The sequence below is a fragment of the Enoplosus armatus genome, chromosome 17 (genome assembly GCF_043641665.1).
Source record: "Enoplosus armatus isolate fEnoArm2 chromosome 17, fEnoArm2.hap1, whole genome shotgun sequence".
Taxonomy (NCBI): Eukaryota; Metazoa; Chordata; class Actinopteri; order Centrarchiformes; family Enoplosidae; genus Enoplosus; species Enoplosus armatus.
The window spans coordinates 5,405,568-5,417,300 of NC_092196.1; the positions used below are offsets into that span (position 1 = coordinate 5,405,568).

The window sequence follows — 11,733 nt, forward strand, 5'->3', positions numbered from 1 at the left end:
TTCATCAGGGGGGCCAAAACACGACTAAAATGCTAATGTTGCTTCGTAACTGCTGGATGTGTAAATAAGCAACTGTTTGCTAACAAATTTACCATATCAACTTAAAAGATGATGATATGTCTATGTTGTGTTCAAAACTTGTTTCTGCTGCCACCAAATGGCCAAAGCTAGTTGGCTTCATCAGGAGTTTAGGTGAGTTTTTTTTTCTCCATCATGATAGCATTCAGCCAATGCCTCCTTAGTTATGTGGAGTAACAAGCTGAATTTCAAAGATGTTTGTTTATCAAAATGGATCATTTTTAATCACAGATTACAGCTGGGGAAAAGTCTGTTAAACCGGGCTCAGACTCTCTCTCAGATTCACCCCTCACAACAATCGGAGGAGAAAACTGATCTGGGACTTTGTTCTGTACCGATGTTCTAGCTTTACTACAGCTAGAAAGTTGTTGCACCACGTCAGTCTCCATTTTGTTAAATCTGCTTCCCCCTGGGATCAGATAAGGTGGTGAATTGCTCCCTCTGGAAAAATAGTCATGATAATAATACAATAATAATAATATTAATATCCTGTAGTTTGTGTGATGCCATTATTTTCAAATATTGTACTGTGTGCATGTTTTAATATAGAGAGATGAACATGTGGGAAGTTTCTCCTTATGTGAGTGATGCAACTTTATTTCAAAATGGATTTTAAAACTCCTGTAGCCTGACACAGCCTTTAGTATATTTAATTTCAGGTCTAGCTGTGGCTATCTCACCAGCTATCTCACTTGAGGATAGCTCTCCTGTCAAGTTGCCTGTCAATTTTACATGCTTTTTTTTTTCATAATTTTTTTTATATGGTAAAACTGATTCCTGGCGAGACTCAATTTTGACAAAATATGTAGTTAATGCATTTTGGCTTGTGAGGCCAGTACATGGTGTGAGTTTCTATCTATCACAGGGCCTGCACTGTTCTCTCTCTCTCTCTCTCTCTCTCTCTCTCTCTCTCTCTCTCTCTCTCTCTCTCTCTCTCTCTCTCTCTCTCTCTCTCTCTCTCTCTCTCTCTCTCTCTCTCTCTCTCTCTCTCTCTCTCTCTCTCTCTCTCTCTCTCTCTTTTGGACAAACTTCTGGACTCAGAAAGTGTTCCAGTATGCCTCTGTGAGGTGGCCTCGATGACCCGACATTACATCAAGTGTACATGATGATAAAAGCAACAGAGGATCTATTTACAGAGCTTTCTTTCTGCTGCTCCCCCGTAGAAAGCCTTATTTTAGTTCCTGTGTGAGACCACCAGGCCTCTGCCAGGTGGAGAGAGGAAGGTGTGTGTGTGTGTGTGTGTGTGTGTGTGTGTGAGAGGCAGTGAGTGAGATGTCTTACCTCCAGCGATCCCACCTCCACCTATGTCTGTCTGTCTGTCTGTCTGTCTGTCTGCGAGGGGCCGAGGCAGCTGTTTGACTTGATGTGCTTCCCAGATGACCTCAGTGTGTTTACTCCTCGTTCTCTGCAGTCAGAGAGACAGAGAAAGAACTCTCAGTTTCTTGGCGTTCCTCTTGTTGTTTTTGTGCTGGCTTACTTTTTTCTCACCAGTTGTTTGTGTTTGATATTGGTACATCTAAGACTTACAATATTTTGTCTTTCATCTTGTCCCTCTGTGTCTTACTGTCTTTCTCTCTCTGCCTCTGCCTCTTTACCTCCTCCCATCGCTGCTCTCTCTCCCTCTCCCTGCTGTCTGCCCTCCAGTCGTCAGAACCAGTTGAAGGAACAGGTCCAGCAGGCTCTGGTGTCCCCCGGTCAGCTCCCAGAGGAGGCCGAGTGCCTCACGGTGCCCAAGTACAAGAGAGACCTTGTTCAGAAGCTCAAGATCCTCCGCCAGGAACTGTCCCAGCAGCAGCCTCAGGCTGGCCACTGCCGCATCGAGGTGTCCCGCGAGGAGATCTTTGAGGTGAGGATGGAAAGAAACAAGCTCAGTCATGTCGTCATATCATCTGAAGCTCACAAGGGGTGCCTATTATTAAAGACACTCAGAAACAGGAACCTAATTTATCCCAGAGGGAAATTCAGCTGTCACAGCCAGAGCATGCGTGAAATGAATTAAAAAGCAGAACAAAATGGTAGAAAAACATGGGAATAATGTAATATTTGCTTCTTTGCACAACCACCTTCCTCCCAAAACTCCAGCCAACAAATCTACATTTAGCACTGTAAGCAATAAATAATAGCAATCGTGTTTTGTCCCCCAATTTACAAATAATGCCAGTACACTTCTTGCTCTCTAAGAGAAGCAAACAACACAATATCTCAATCTTTTGTACCTGCGGAGCCGCTTGTAAAATTAGAAGTTATTAGTAGACGCACCCAAGTTACTGTTAAACATTCTCTGAAGGTTTGTTCCCCCCTTCTTCTCGTCTACTCCCATAAAGGTAACTGTCCATAGCAGTTTGGCTGTGAGAATGACTTCTCTCACACAGACACGGTTATCGATGATGTGTGAAGGTAGTCTGTTCAAAATCTAAAGCAGACCTCATGTTTTGAGATGAGGATTTTCTCAAGTACATTCTCCCAGCTGGGGAGTTGTTTTTTTCTGCATCTAGAAGGTGCGGGGCCTTCATCAGAGCAACAACACCTGCAACAGACTGCATGACCCTCATAAAATATGCACTGGAATGTGCTGGAACAGCCACGTCTGTTAATCTGAACGAAGACATTTTTGTTGGCTGATCTCAATGTGAGAGAGACGGCCAGGAGTGGGGGGGGTGAGGGGGGGCAGAGAACGTCTTGAGGTTGAGCGAGACATAACTGCATAGCGTCTCCAGACCAGCTGAAGCATTACATTATGACTGAACAGGCAAGTGTTAGCTGGTGGACTGTCAGGCCTGTCTTAATGTGTACTTTTCAGCGTAGATAAGACATTCTCATTTCTCCCGCAGCACCTCTCTGTTGTCTGCTGGATCTGGAGGGCATAGTGGAACATGGCTGTGTTATTATAGTCTTATGGCTGTGTTTATTGTAACTGCCCCTAATCCACTTTAAATGAACCCCCCCCCCCTCCTCCCAGACGCTGTGAGCCGTCTGCACGTGGGATGAACACTGATTGAGGCGGAGAGATCTCACAGCAGAGAACCAATTGGAAATGATTGCTGGAACACCACATTGCATCCATCGAATTTCTTACAAAACTGCTACCATAAAGCAAACGTCCCCAACACTGTCTTTTTCTAGCTCTTAACTTCAGTTCTTTGAGTCTCAACCTTTGGTCTAGCAGCTGCCATGTTTAACATGCACTGTAAAGCAAAGGATGGAGCTTGTTGAGTGGGTGCATCCCTGGAACTGGTTGCACATGATTTTTGGCCGTTTCCCCAGAGGCAGAGCCTCTCACATGGATAGTGACCAACTAATAAATGGCTTCTCTTTAACTCTTTCTCTGCTGAGGACCAGATAGCAAATGCTAAACAAACCGCTGTCGAACTGATGCTGCCGCTGTCTTTGACCCAGGCCTGTGTGTTTGTTTGCATCTGTGTTGCAGGAATCGTATCGACAGGTGATGAAGATGAGGCCGAAGGACCTGTGGAAAAGGCTAATGGTGAAATTCAGAGGAGAGGAGGGGCTCGATTATGGAGGAGTGGCAAGGTAAGAAGCCGCAGCAGAAGAAGAGCATGGTGCAGGGAACACACAGACAGTCTGCCTCCTAGTGGGGGAGCCAAAGCACACAACCCACTCACCTTTGTTTTGTCTGGTTTGGTCGTTTCTTCATCACTTTAATTTAGCATGTTCTGAACTTGGATGTAACTGGTATCTCTCCCCCTTCGTCCCCTGCCTGACCTCAGGGAGTGGCTCTATCTGCTGTCCCATGAGATGCTGAACCCGTACTATGGCCTCTTCCAGTATTCCCGGGACGACATTTACACACTGCAGATAAACCCCGACTCTGCTGTCAACCCTGTGAGTCACAGCTGTTACTCGCAGCACATAAAAAAACTCAAAATGTACTCCACATATAAAATGTATGCACTCTTAGAAGTTTGTCTGCAAGTCTTGAAAAATCTTAAGAAGCTTAGAATTCAGTCCCCTCTGTAATTTCATTTACAAAGATCCTGAATATTGTTTCTTGCCTGCAGTGGACCTTAACATTAATTATAACTTTTTGTTGTATGTGGCTGTGGGCTGTTTGGAGACATTACACATTTATAAGCATCGAATGAGACTGGTGTGACAATAGATTGTGCTGCAGGAGGCTGTTCAATCCTTTCTTGTGGAGTTTCAGTGAGCGCTGTCAGACCTGTAGCAAACACTGTCACTGCTGCTCGCTGCTGTAGCTAGGAAGCTCATCGTCTCATAATGGGCTAGTGTCACAATTAAATGAACTTAAATGAATGAATTATTTTTTGATGGGTTAATTCATCCATCCATTTTCTGCCACTTATCTAGGTCCATTTCACGTTTGATTAATTATATTTTGAGGAATGATTGTTATATACAGCCGGGAAGTGCTGAAAAACGTGATATGAACGTCAAATAAATAAATGTAGGCCATTCCTACTGGATTTCCATCATTGTTTGACTGGTATGATCATGGAAAAGGCAATAAATTCCATTCTATGCTGTATTGAAAAAGTATTTTAATTTGGTAAACACTGCAGAAACTCTGATCAGAGTCTCTCAAACTCTCGTTGGTCCATTTATCATTGCTGTCCAGTCAAGGGGCATGATCTGGTGGATGGACTTTCAAGCAGATGTTGTTCGCTGCTTGTATCACGCAGAATTCAGTGGTTTCATATTTTTTAATCGCTCCGTTCTGCTGGTCTCTCACTGCTGTCTCTTCATCTGGAAACTAAAGATGTTTTGTCTCCCCTCAGGAGCACTTGTCATACTTTCACTTTGTGGGCCGTATCATGGGGATGGCAGTGTTCCATGGCCACTACATCGACGGAGGCTTCACTCTGCCCTTCTACAAACAGCTGCTGGGTAAACCCATCACCCTGGACGACATGGAGTCTGTTGACCCTGACCTGCACAACAGCCTTGTGTGGATCCTGTACGTACAACACCAGTATTGACTTTTCTGTGTAAATGTTGTGCATTCCTGTCCAAAGTCCTCGTGTGCTATTAGTATAACGAGTAAAACAAATCTGTACTCGTCAAAGAAAAATATGCAACTTTAATGTAAATTTCATAAATTAAAAGTAGATTTTATAATCTACCAGCTGATGAGTTGTTTTGCCCACATGAAAAACTCTCTCCTGTACTTTGATGACAGCGCCCCCCAGGGTTTTTGAATATTTCTTACATCAGTGGTCCCTGAGCACGTGCTTTCAGACCAGCTGTAAAATCACATCTGCTTGTTTCACCAATCAGCACACATTGAGCAAAAAGAAGCTCACCAGTGTTTTATTGAAATTGAAGAGCACGTATAGTGACCCATACTGATTGGGCAAATGCCTTCAAAACACTAATTCAAATGTTTTATCTCTCTTCAGGGACAATGACATCACAGGTGTGCTGGACCACACCTTCTGTGTTGAACACAATGCCTACGGAGAGATCATCCAGCACGAGCTCAAGCCCAACGGTAAGAGCATCCCCGTCACCCAGGACACCAAGAAAGAGTACGTCCGGCTCTATGTCAACTGGCGTTTTCTGCGAGGCATAGAGGCTCAGTTCTTGGCTCTGCAGAAGGGCTTCAATGAGGTCATCCCCCAACACCTGTTAAAGTCTTTCGATGAGAAGGAGCTCGAGGTACTTTTCCCATTGTCACACCTCTTTGTTGTTCACGCACACACCTAGATTTCATATTGCTTGATTTGCCTTCCAAGTACATTTAGTTCAACTCCTAAAGAAAGAATAATCTACTTCTTCCCTCGACCTGTAGCTGATTGTATGTGGCCTGGGTAAAATCGACATCAACGACTGGAAGTCCAACACACGGCTCAAACACTGCACTCCGGACAGCAACATTGTTAAATGGTTCTGGAAAGCTGTGGAGTCCTTCGACGAGGAGCGCAGAGCCCGGCTGCTGCAGTTTGTCACCGGCTCCTCCAGAGTTCCCCTGCAAGGCTTCAAGGCCCTCCAAGGTAATAACAAACTGTGCATGCTGTATGTTTTCTTATGTAAATGCTCTTTCGCATTGCAATTGTTATGCAATACATGCGAAACAGTCTTACGTATGACACAGTGAATTGCCTTGTTTGTGAGATGGACTCGGACCAGAGTGAGCATAAATATTAGTCAGCAGTTGAAAGAAGCTAATGTGTGACGTCAGGTCTATAATGTATGAAAGGTGTGGTGGTGCAGTCTTTCCCATTCCTTTGTTGCACACAGTGTGCTCTACATTCACAGGCTCTGTCAACACAATCTAGGGTGTGTGTGTTTGGGATTCTTGGCTTCTCTGTGTGTGTGTCTTGTGTCTCTGGGTTTCTCCGACCTGAGACGAACCCTGAGTCTGCGCTCAGTGCAGTGGTTCAGTGGGTCCATCCTGGCAGACAGTGCAGCCCTGAGACAGAGCACCCAGGCATGAGAGGAGTACACCGTGATCCACAGGCAGACAGCGCCCTTACACACCTTTTATATTATATAGCCACCCTTTCTTGGTCAAAACAACACCAGAGGCCAGAACACCCAGAAACAACACACACACACACTTTGACTTTTAAATACTGTTCAGTACTATGTCTTGTTGGACCATCTGAATATATAATGAAATGTCTTCAATAACAGGAAACATCACACAGTGAGTGATTTTAAGTACTCAAAGGATGTCCATCACTAAAGTTTACTTGTGTTTCTTTATTGTTTGGTTGTAGTTGGAAAGCAAACATCAACTCATTATGATCAGCACTATCAAGTCCAAGGAATGTAGACACGTGGAAGTATTAAGGCCTCTTAAATGAAACCTTACAAATGACAGCTCGGTCATTAATGTCAAGTCGATTACAGTCTTAAAGTCTGTAACGGCGTATACCTTCTTATTGTATGGAAGCAAAGAAAGGCCATAATAATTATCATTTTATAAGCAACTGAAAACCTAATCGTGAAAGGAACCACTTCTCATCACTGGCTGCTTTCATTTACTGAAGTTACAGAACTGAACTATTTTACGTTTACTTAACTTTTCAGAGTTAAATTCAAGTTGCGTAATTCCAAAAACAAATTCAGCTAAAAATTCAAATATCCAGTGCTTCCAGTTAGTCCCCTGAACTTTTCTTTCTTGGGGATCCTGATGGGTGAGGACAGAGGTCTGATTGATTATCCTTGCTATGTTCAAGTTTGAATTTTTCATTGGAAATTTTGGCATCTGAATTTCAGCAATCTACTGTGAGCATCATGATTTTCTTAGTTGACTTTTTAGATCTAAAAATGACACACTGAATCTGAGCTACATGATTTTTTTTTTATTTTGAGTCTGCATATTTGAACTTTAAAAGAAAATCAAAGCTTTAAAAGACCTTCTGTAAATTTCGAGAATCCAGACAATCCTTCACAGTGCGGAGCAGGTGTGTGGAGGTCCATTTTTGCTGAACTAACTGTGTTTATCCAGGTGCTGCTGGCCCGCGGCTCTTTACCATCCACCAGATTGATGCCAGCACCAACAACCTGCCCAAAGCCCACACCTGGTGAGGAAACCGTCAGCACTGTAACATATTCAGATAGTTTGACATGGTGCCTGCCTTTGAGACAGAGGGGAAGAGAAGTGTTTGGTTTAGATTAAACTTTATTCAATCCATTTTCACTTTACAGTCAAGGTAGTTAAGCAATTAGTATTATCAAACCTCTCTGTTTACTTTTGTCTTGAGCTTTGCAGCAGATGATCTTTTCAAAGTAGGACTTTAAAATCTGTTCCCTTCTGTTTTCCCAGCTTCAATCGGATTGACATTCCTCCCTACGAGCACTATGACAAACTGTACGACAAGTTGCTCACTGCCATCGAGGAGACGTGCGGCTTCGCTGTAGAGTGAGTCGCTGATGCCTGCAGAGCTCAGTAACAACCAGAAGCAACATGGTTCGGCCATGATGAGCCCCCCACCCCACCCCCTGCAAATCAATCCACTCAGACGGGTGTCATCCACGGTTGTTTCACCCAGGGGCACCCATACTTCCCGAGACATGTGGCCAAGCTAAGGGAGGGTGGGCAGAGAAGACCAGAACATGTCATCTGACTCTGGGTTGTTTTTTTTTTAGACCTTCCAGCCCTCCTTTATGTGTTTTTTTTATCATTGAAAAGGATCTCTTCAGCTGCTAATAACTCAGACTGTTTACTAACTCGTGGAACCTGCGAAATTTGCTGGCTCTTCCCTTTTTTTCTAAGTTCATTTTAGCATTTTTAAAAAAAAAATAGACTGTATTCCATGTAGCAATGCTCCATCTTACCAAGCAGAACACAAGGTCAGTCCACTCTGAAACAACATTAACACGACTGGTTTGTTTGCTAGAGTACAGGGTTATTGATTGGTTACCGCAACCACTCGAAAACACTACATTTGGAGTGTGCATGACTCCGGCCTCAGAGTGATCTCTCTGGGGCTGTCAGTAATGCCAAGGCTGGAAAGTGGGGATGTGTGCAGATGAGATGGCAAGACCAGAGACTGGATTAGGCAGAGCCCAACTGTTTACAACCCTCTCCAAAGACGGCAGCAAGGACCTCCGCTCCCGAGTCGCTGCCCAGCAACTGGCGCTGCATTCCCAGAAACCTATTTCACTCGTTTGTCAACTCGATTTGTTGAATGAATAAATGAATGAATAGCTTGAAATGTGTTATTTTTATATAACAGGAAAAATTGAAAAAGAAACAATAAAATTCTATATAATATATATAATTTATTGCTGTTATATTTCAGTAATCCCTTTCCATTGTCCCAGAAAAATAAAAAAATCTTTTTAGATGTTAAGTGTTTAAATTATAGAAGACAATTTGTGAAAACAGAATGAAGCTTGACTGAATTTCACTTCAGAAGGCTGTGGTTTATTTCTTGACATAACCTCTCTCATACTGTACAAGGACAGGTATGTCTTTTTAAAGGGCAAAAAAATGTTGAACACAACGTCCTATGAGTGCCATAATCACTTTTGAATGAATGAATCTTTGCAAATATTGAGCGGACCCTTTAAATTCTACTGATTTCATCCTGGAGCTACATATGATGGTGTGACGATTCCCTTCTATTCCTCCTTTTTTTTAACAGTTTGTCATTTGTAGCTGGGCTATATTAATGTCACTAGCATGAAACCTACCATTCATTTCTAATGGTGTTCAGAAGAGTCATCATAACCTGTTATGTGCTGCGTCCACGTTGTTGTTGTTGAAAAAGAAAAACCTACTACCTTCTAGCCATGTGGTGCTAAATAGCATTAACGTTTGTCTTCTATTGGCAACCTTACTCATTGACATACTACTGCTTAAAGTGCACAATACACTACTCGTGCTCATACCTGCTTGTGGCCACAGAACACGTCTAAGAAACCAAGCGCTCTACCTAGCCACACTCTCAGGAGATGTCATATGTAGTTTGTAATGTCCTTTTTGATTTGACGACTGACAAGAAGCTAATTCTGGCCATTTGTCTTGATTTCCTGAATGTCAAGGGGTTAAAAAAAAGTCTTGTCATTTAAATAGTTTTGCCCACAACAGACCATTAACATACAGTAACCGTTGCATGTGTCCATATGTGCTTTTGTTTGAAAGGGAACTGAATGAGATGAAGCCGTGTTTTAGCCTGCTACACAGTCCCATCGGTGATGTTTTTAATTACAGAAAGGGGATTGTTTTATACGATTTTAAAAATGAAATCCTTGAATGTTTTCAAAAGATGCTGCCTGTCTAGCAATCTCTATGACCGTGGACTGTTCTTAACGTTTGCATACACACACACACACACACACAAAAAGAACTGTTCATTGTCATTCTTTTATGTGGACTAATGTGTATGCAAAGTGAAAAGTGTCCTCAGATGGTGCTTTGTACAGTAATAAGATATTGTTCATATATGTGGATCAAACCGACCTGTAATTTATCTTTAACTTAAGTAGAAGATTTTTTTTTTTTTTTCTTGAAATGAAAAGAGGAATTGCACACAAACAGAACGAGGTCGCCATGTGTATTTAATGGGGACTTCTGTAACAAATATTCATTCGCCTTTAAGTCCAGTGCACAAGCTGATCGCCCTACTGTCTGTTCCCACACTACATCGCTCAGCAGCGCCATGTAGCTGCCTCTCACTGAAGAACTGAGAGATGCCGCTCTTGTGTTGTTTGTTTGTTTTTTTTGGTTGTTTTTTTTAATAGCATGATCCACTAGCAGGACTATATCTCTCATAGCTGACTGATGCAATTTGATGTATGTTAACACTATCATTTTGTAAGAGTATTTTATTTTTGTGTGTAATTAGTTCTAATTAAACTTGCCTTTGTCTAACAATGTAAGGCCTTGTACAAAGATATGTCCTGTCCTTTTTCTGTTTGAATGGTTGTTTCACATGTCACAAAGAAGAAAGCTTTTTAAGATGAATTATTGTTATGCCATTCACAGTAGTGTATTTGAACTGGCCTTTTGATACAGCAGTTATTAACATTGAATCAATTTATCAGGGGCTTGTTAATACCATATTGGCTGCGAATAAATGTCAAGAGTGGGATGCAAAGACTCGTGCTTTACATCTGAATGGCACATGTCCCTGACCACCCACTGTGTACCCACTGATGGCACTCTGGATTACAACTTCTGGCAGATGGCTCAGAGGGGGGCGGGGGAAAGGGGGTAAAATAACAATGAAAGTTGTCAAGTACAGTATTTGTTGCCTCATAGATATGCACCTGAATCGTACTATAGAGAGGTCTTGAAAGCTTTCTACACAGACTTCTTCAGGATAATAATGGTTCATATGTTGATGCTTCCCTGTGTAATCAGTATCAAGGATAAGTATGTCAAAGCTAACAAAATGTACCACATAACCGTTTATGTTGTGTTTTTATGGCATAGTACCAAATATACACGAATGTGCAGTCCAATAATCATGAAAGACCAAATAATTTAGTTAGTGAGTAAACCTCACTCTGGCTGAAAGTTCAGTCTTTTGGCCTACATGACCTCTTTATGTGCCTCTGGAAGAAAACTGCTTTCTGCCACACTTTGAACATCAATATACTAGTTTTATACAAAAGAAATCTGCAATACTTTTGCTTGTCCACTTATTCCGACAGAAGTGAAGTGAAAACTCCTCACACGGATCACATTGCGTGTAACATAAAAATACAAAAGGGAGGAAAAAAAGTCACCTCTTTCATGTTTGGGTTGGTCCCGATGACGTCACTTACCGTAATAGCTCGGAAGCACAGTCAGAGCCGGATTACCAGTTTCTGTGTCGTACATATCCATCCACCAACTCTGTAATCATTAAATATTATGTATCAAAAAGAAGCGCCGCTAAAAAGCTTTGTGGCTTTTCAGATGGGCATTACTCAAGTGTAAGAGAAAATAGAAAACATAATTTCAGATTCTTAATAAACAATTTTTGCGAGTGCATTTTGTCTGCTCTACTTTAGTTTATAGCGTATATTCTGCGGAGGGTTAGGGGATCCAGATGTAATATTTATGATAATAGTTACAGTGAAATGAAGTTTCATAGTTCCACTCTTCTGCACTGTGTCTATGTTGTCAGTCGGTAGAAGCTGAAGTTGAGAACCGTATGGCGGATGAATACATCGGAAGAGGGACTTCCTTTTGCCATATATACCGGGTCTCATTTTCACTTTACCGGCATTTCA

The 11,733-nt window shown here is 42.2% G+C and overlaps 1 protein-coding gene across 1 annotated transcript in view; it reads left to right on the plus strand.

Moving 5' to 3' along the window:
• smurf2 (SMAD specific E3 ubiquitin protein ligase 2) overlaps positions 1 to 8,752 on the plus strand; it is a 43,411-nt gene extending 34,659 nt beyond the window's left edge. The window contains exons 11-18 of the mRNA XM_070923116.1: positions 1,723 to 1,924; positions 3,506 to 3,609; positions 3,807 to 3,921; positions 4,836 to 5,014; positions 5,457 to 5,715; positions 5,849 to 6,050; positions 7,514 to 7,589; positions 7,832 to 8,752. Coding sequence (XP_070779217.1) covers positions 1,723 to 1,924; positions 3,506 to 3,609; positions 3,807 to 3,921; positions 4,836 to 5,014; positions 5,457 to 5,715; positions 5,849 to 6,050; positions 7,514 to 7,589; positions 7,832 to 7,931 — 1,237 coding nt within the window. The 3' untranslated portion in view covers positions 7,932 to 8,752. The remainder of the gene's footprint in view (positions 1 to 1,722; positions 1,925 to 3,505; positions 3,610 to 3,806; positions 3,922 to 4,835; positions 5,015 to 5,456; positions 5,716 to 5,848; positions 6,051 to 7,513; positions 7,590 to 7,831) is intronic.
• Positions 8,753 to 11,733: the final 2,981 nt, after the last annotated feature.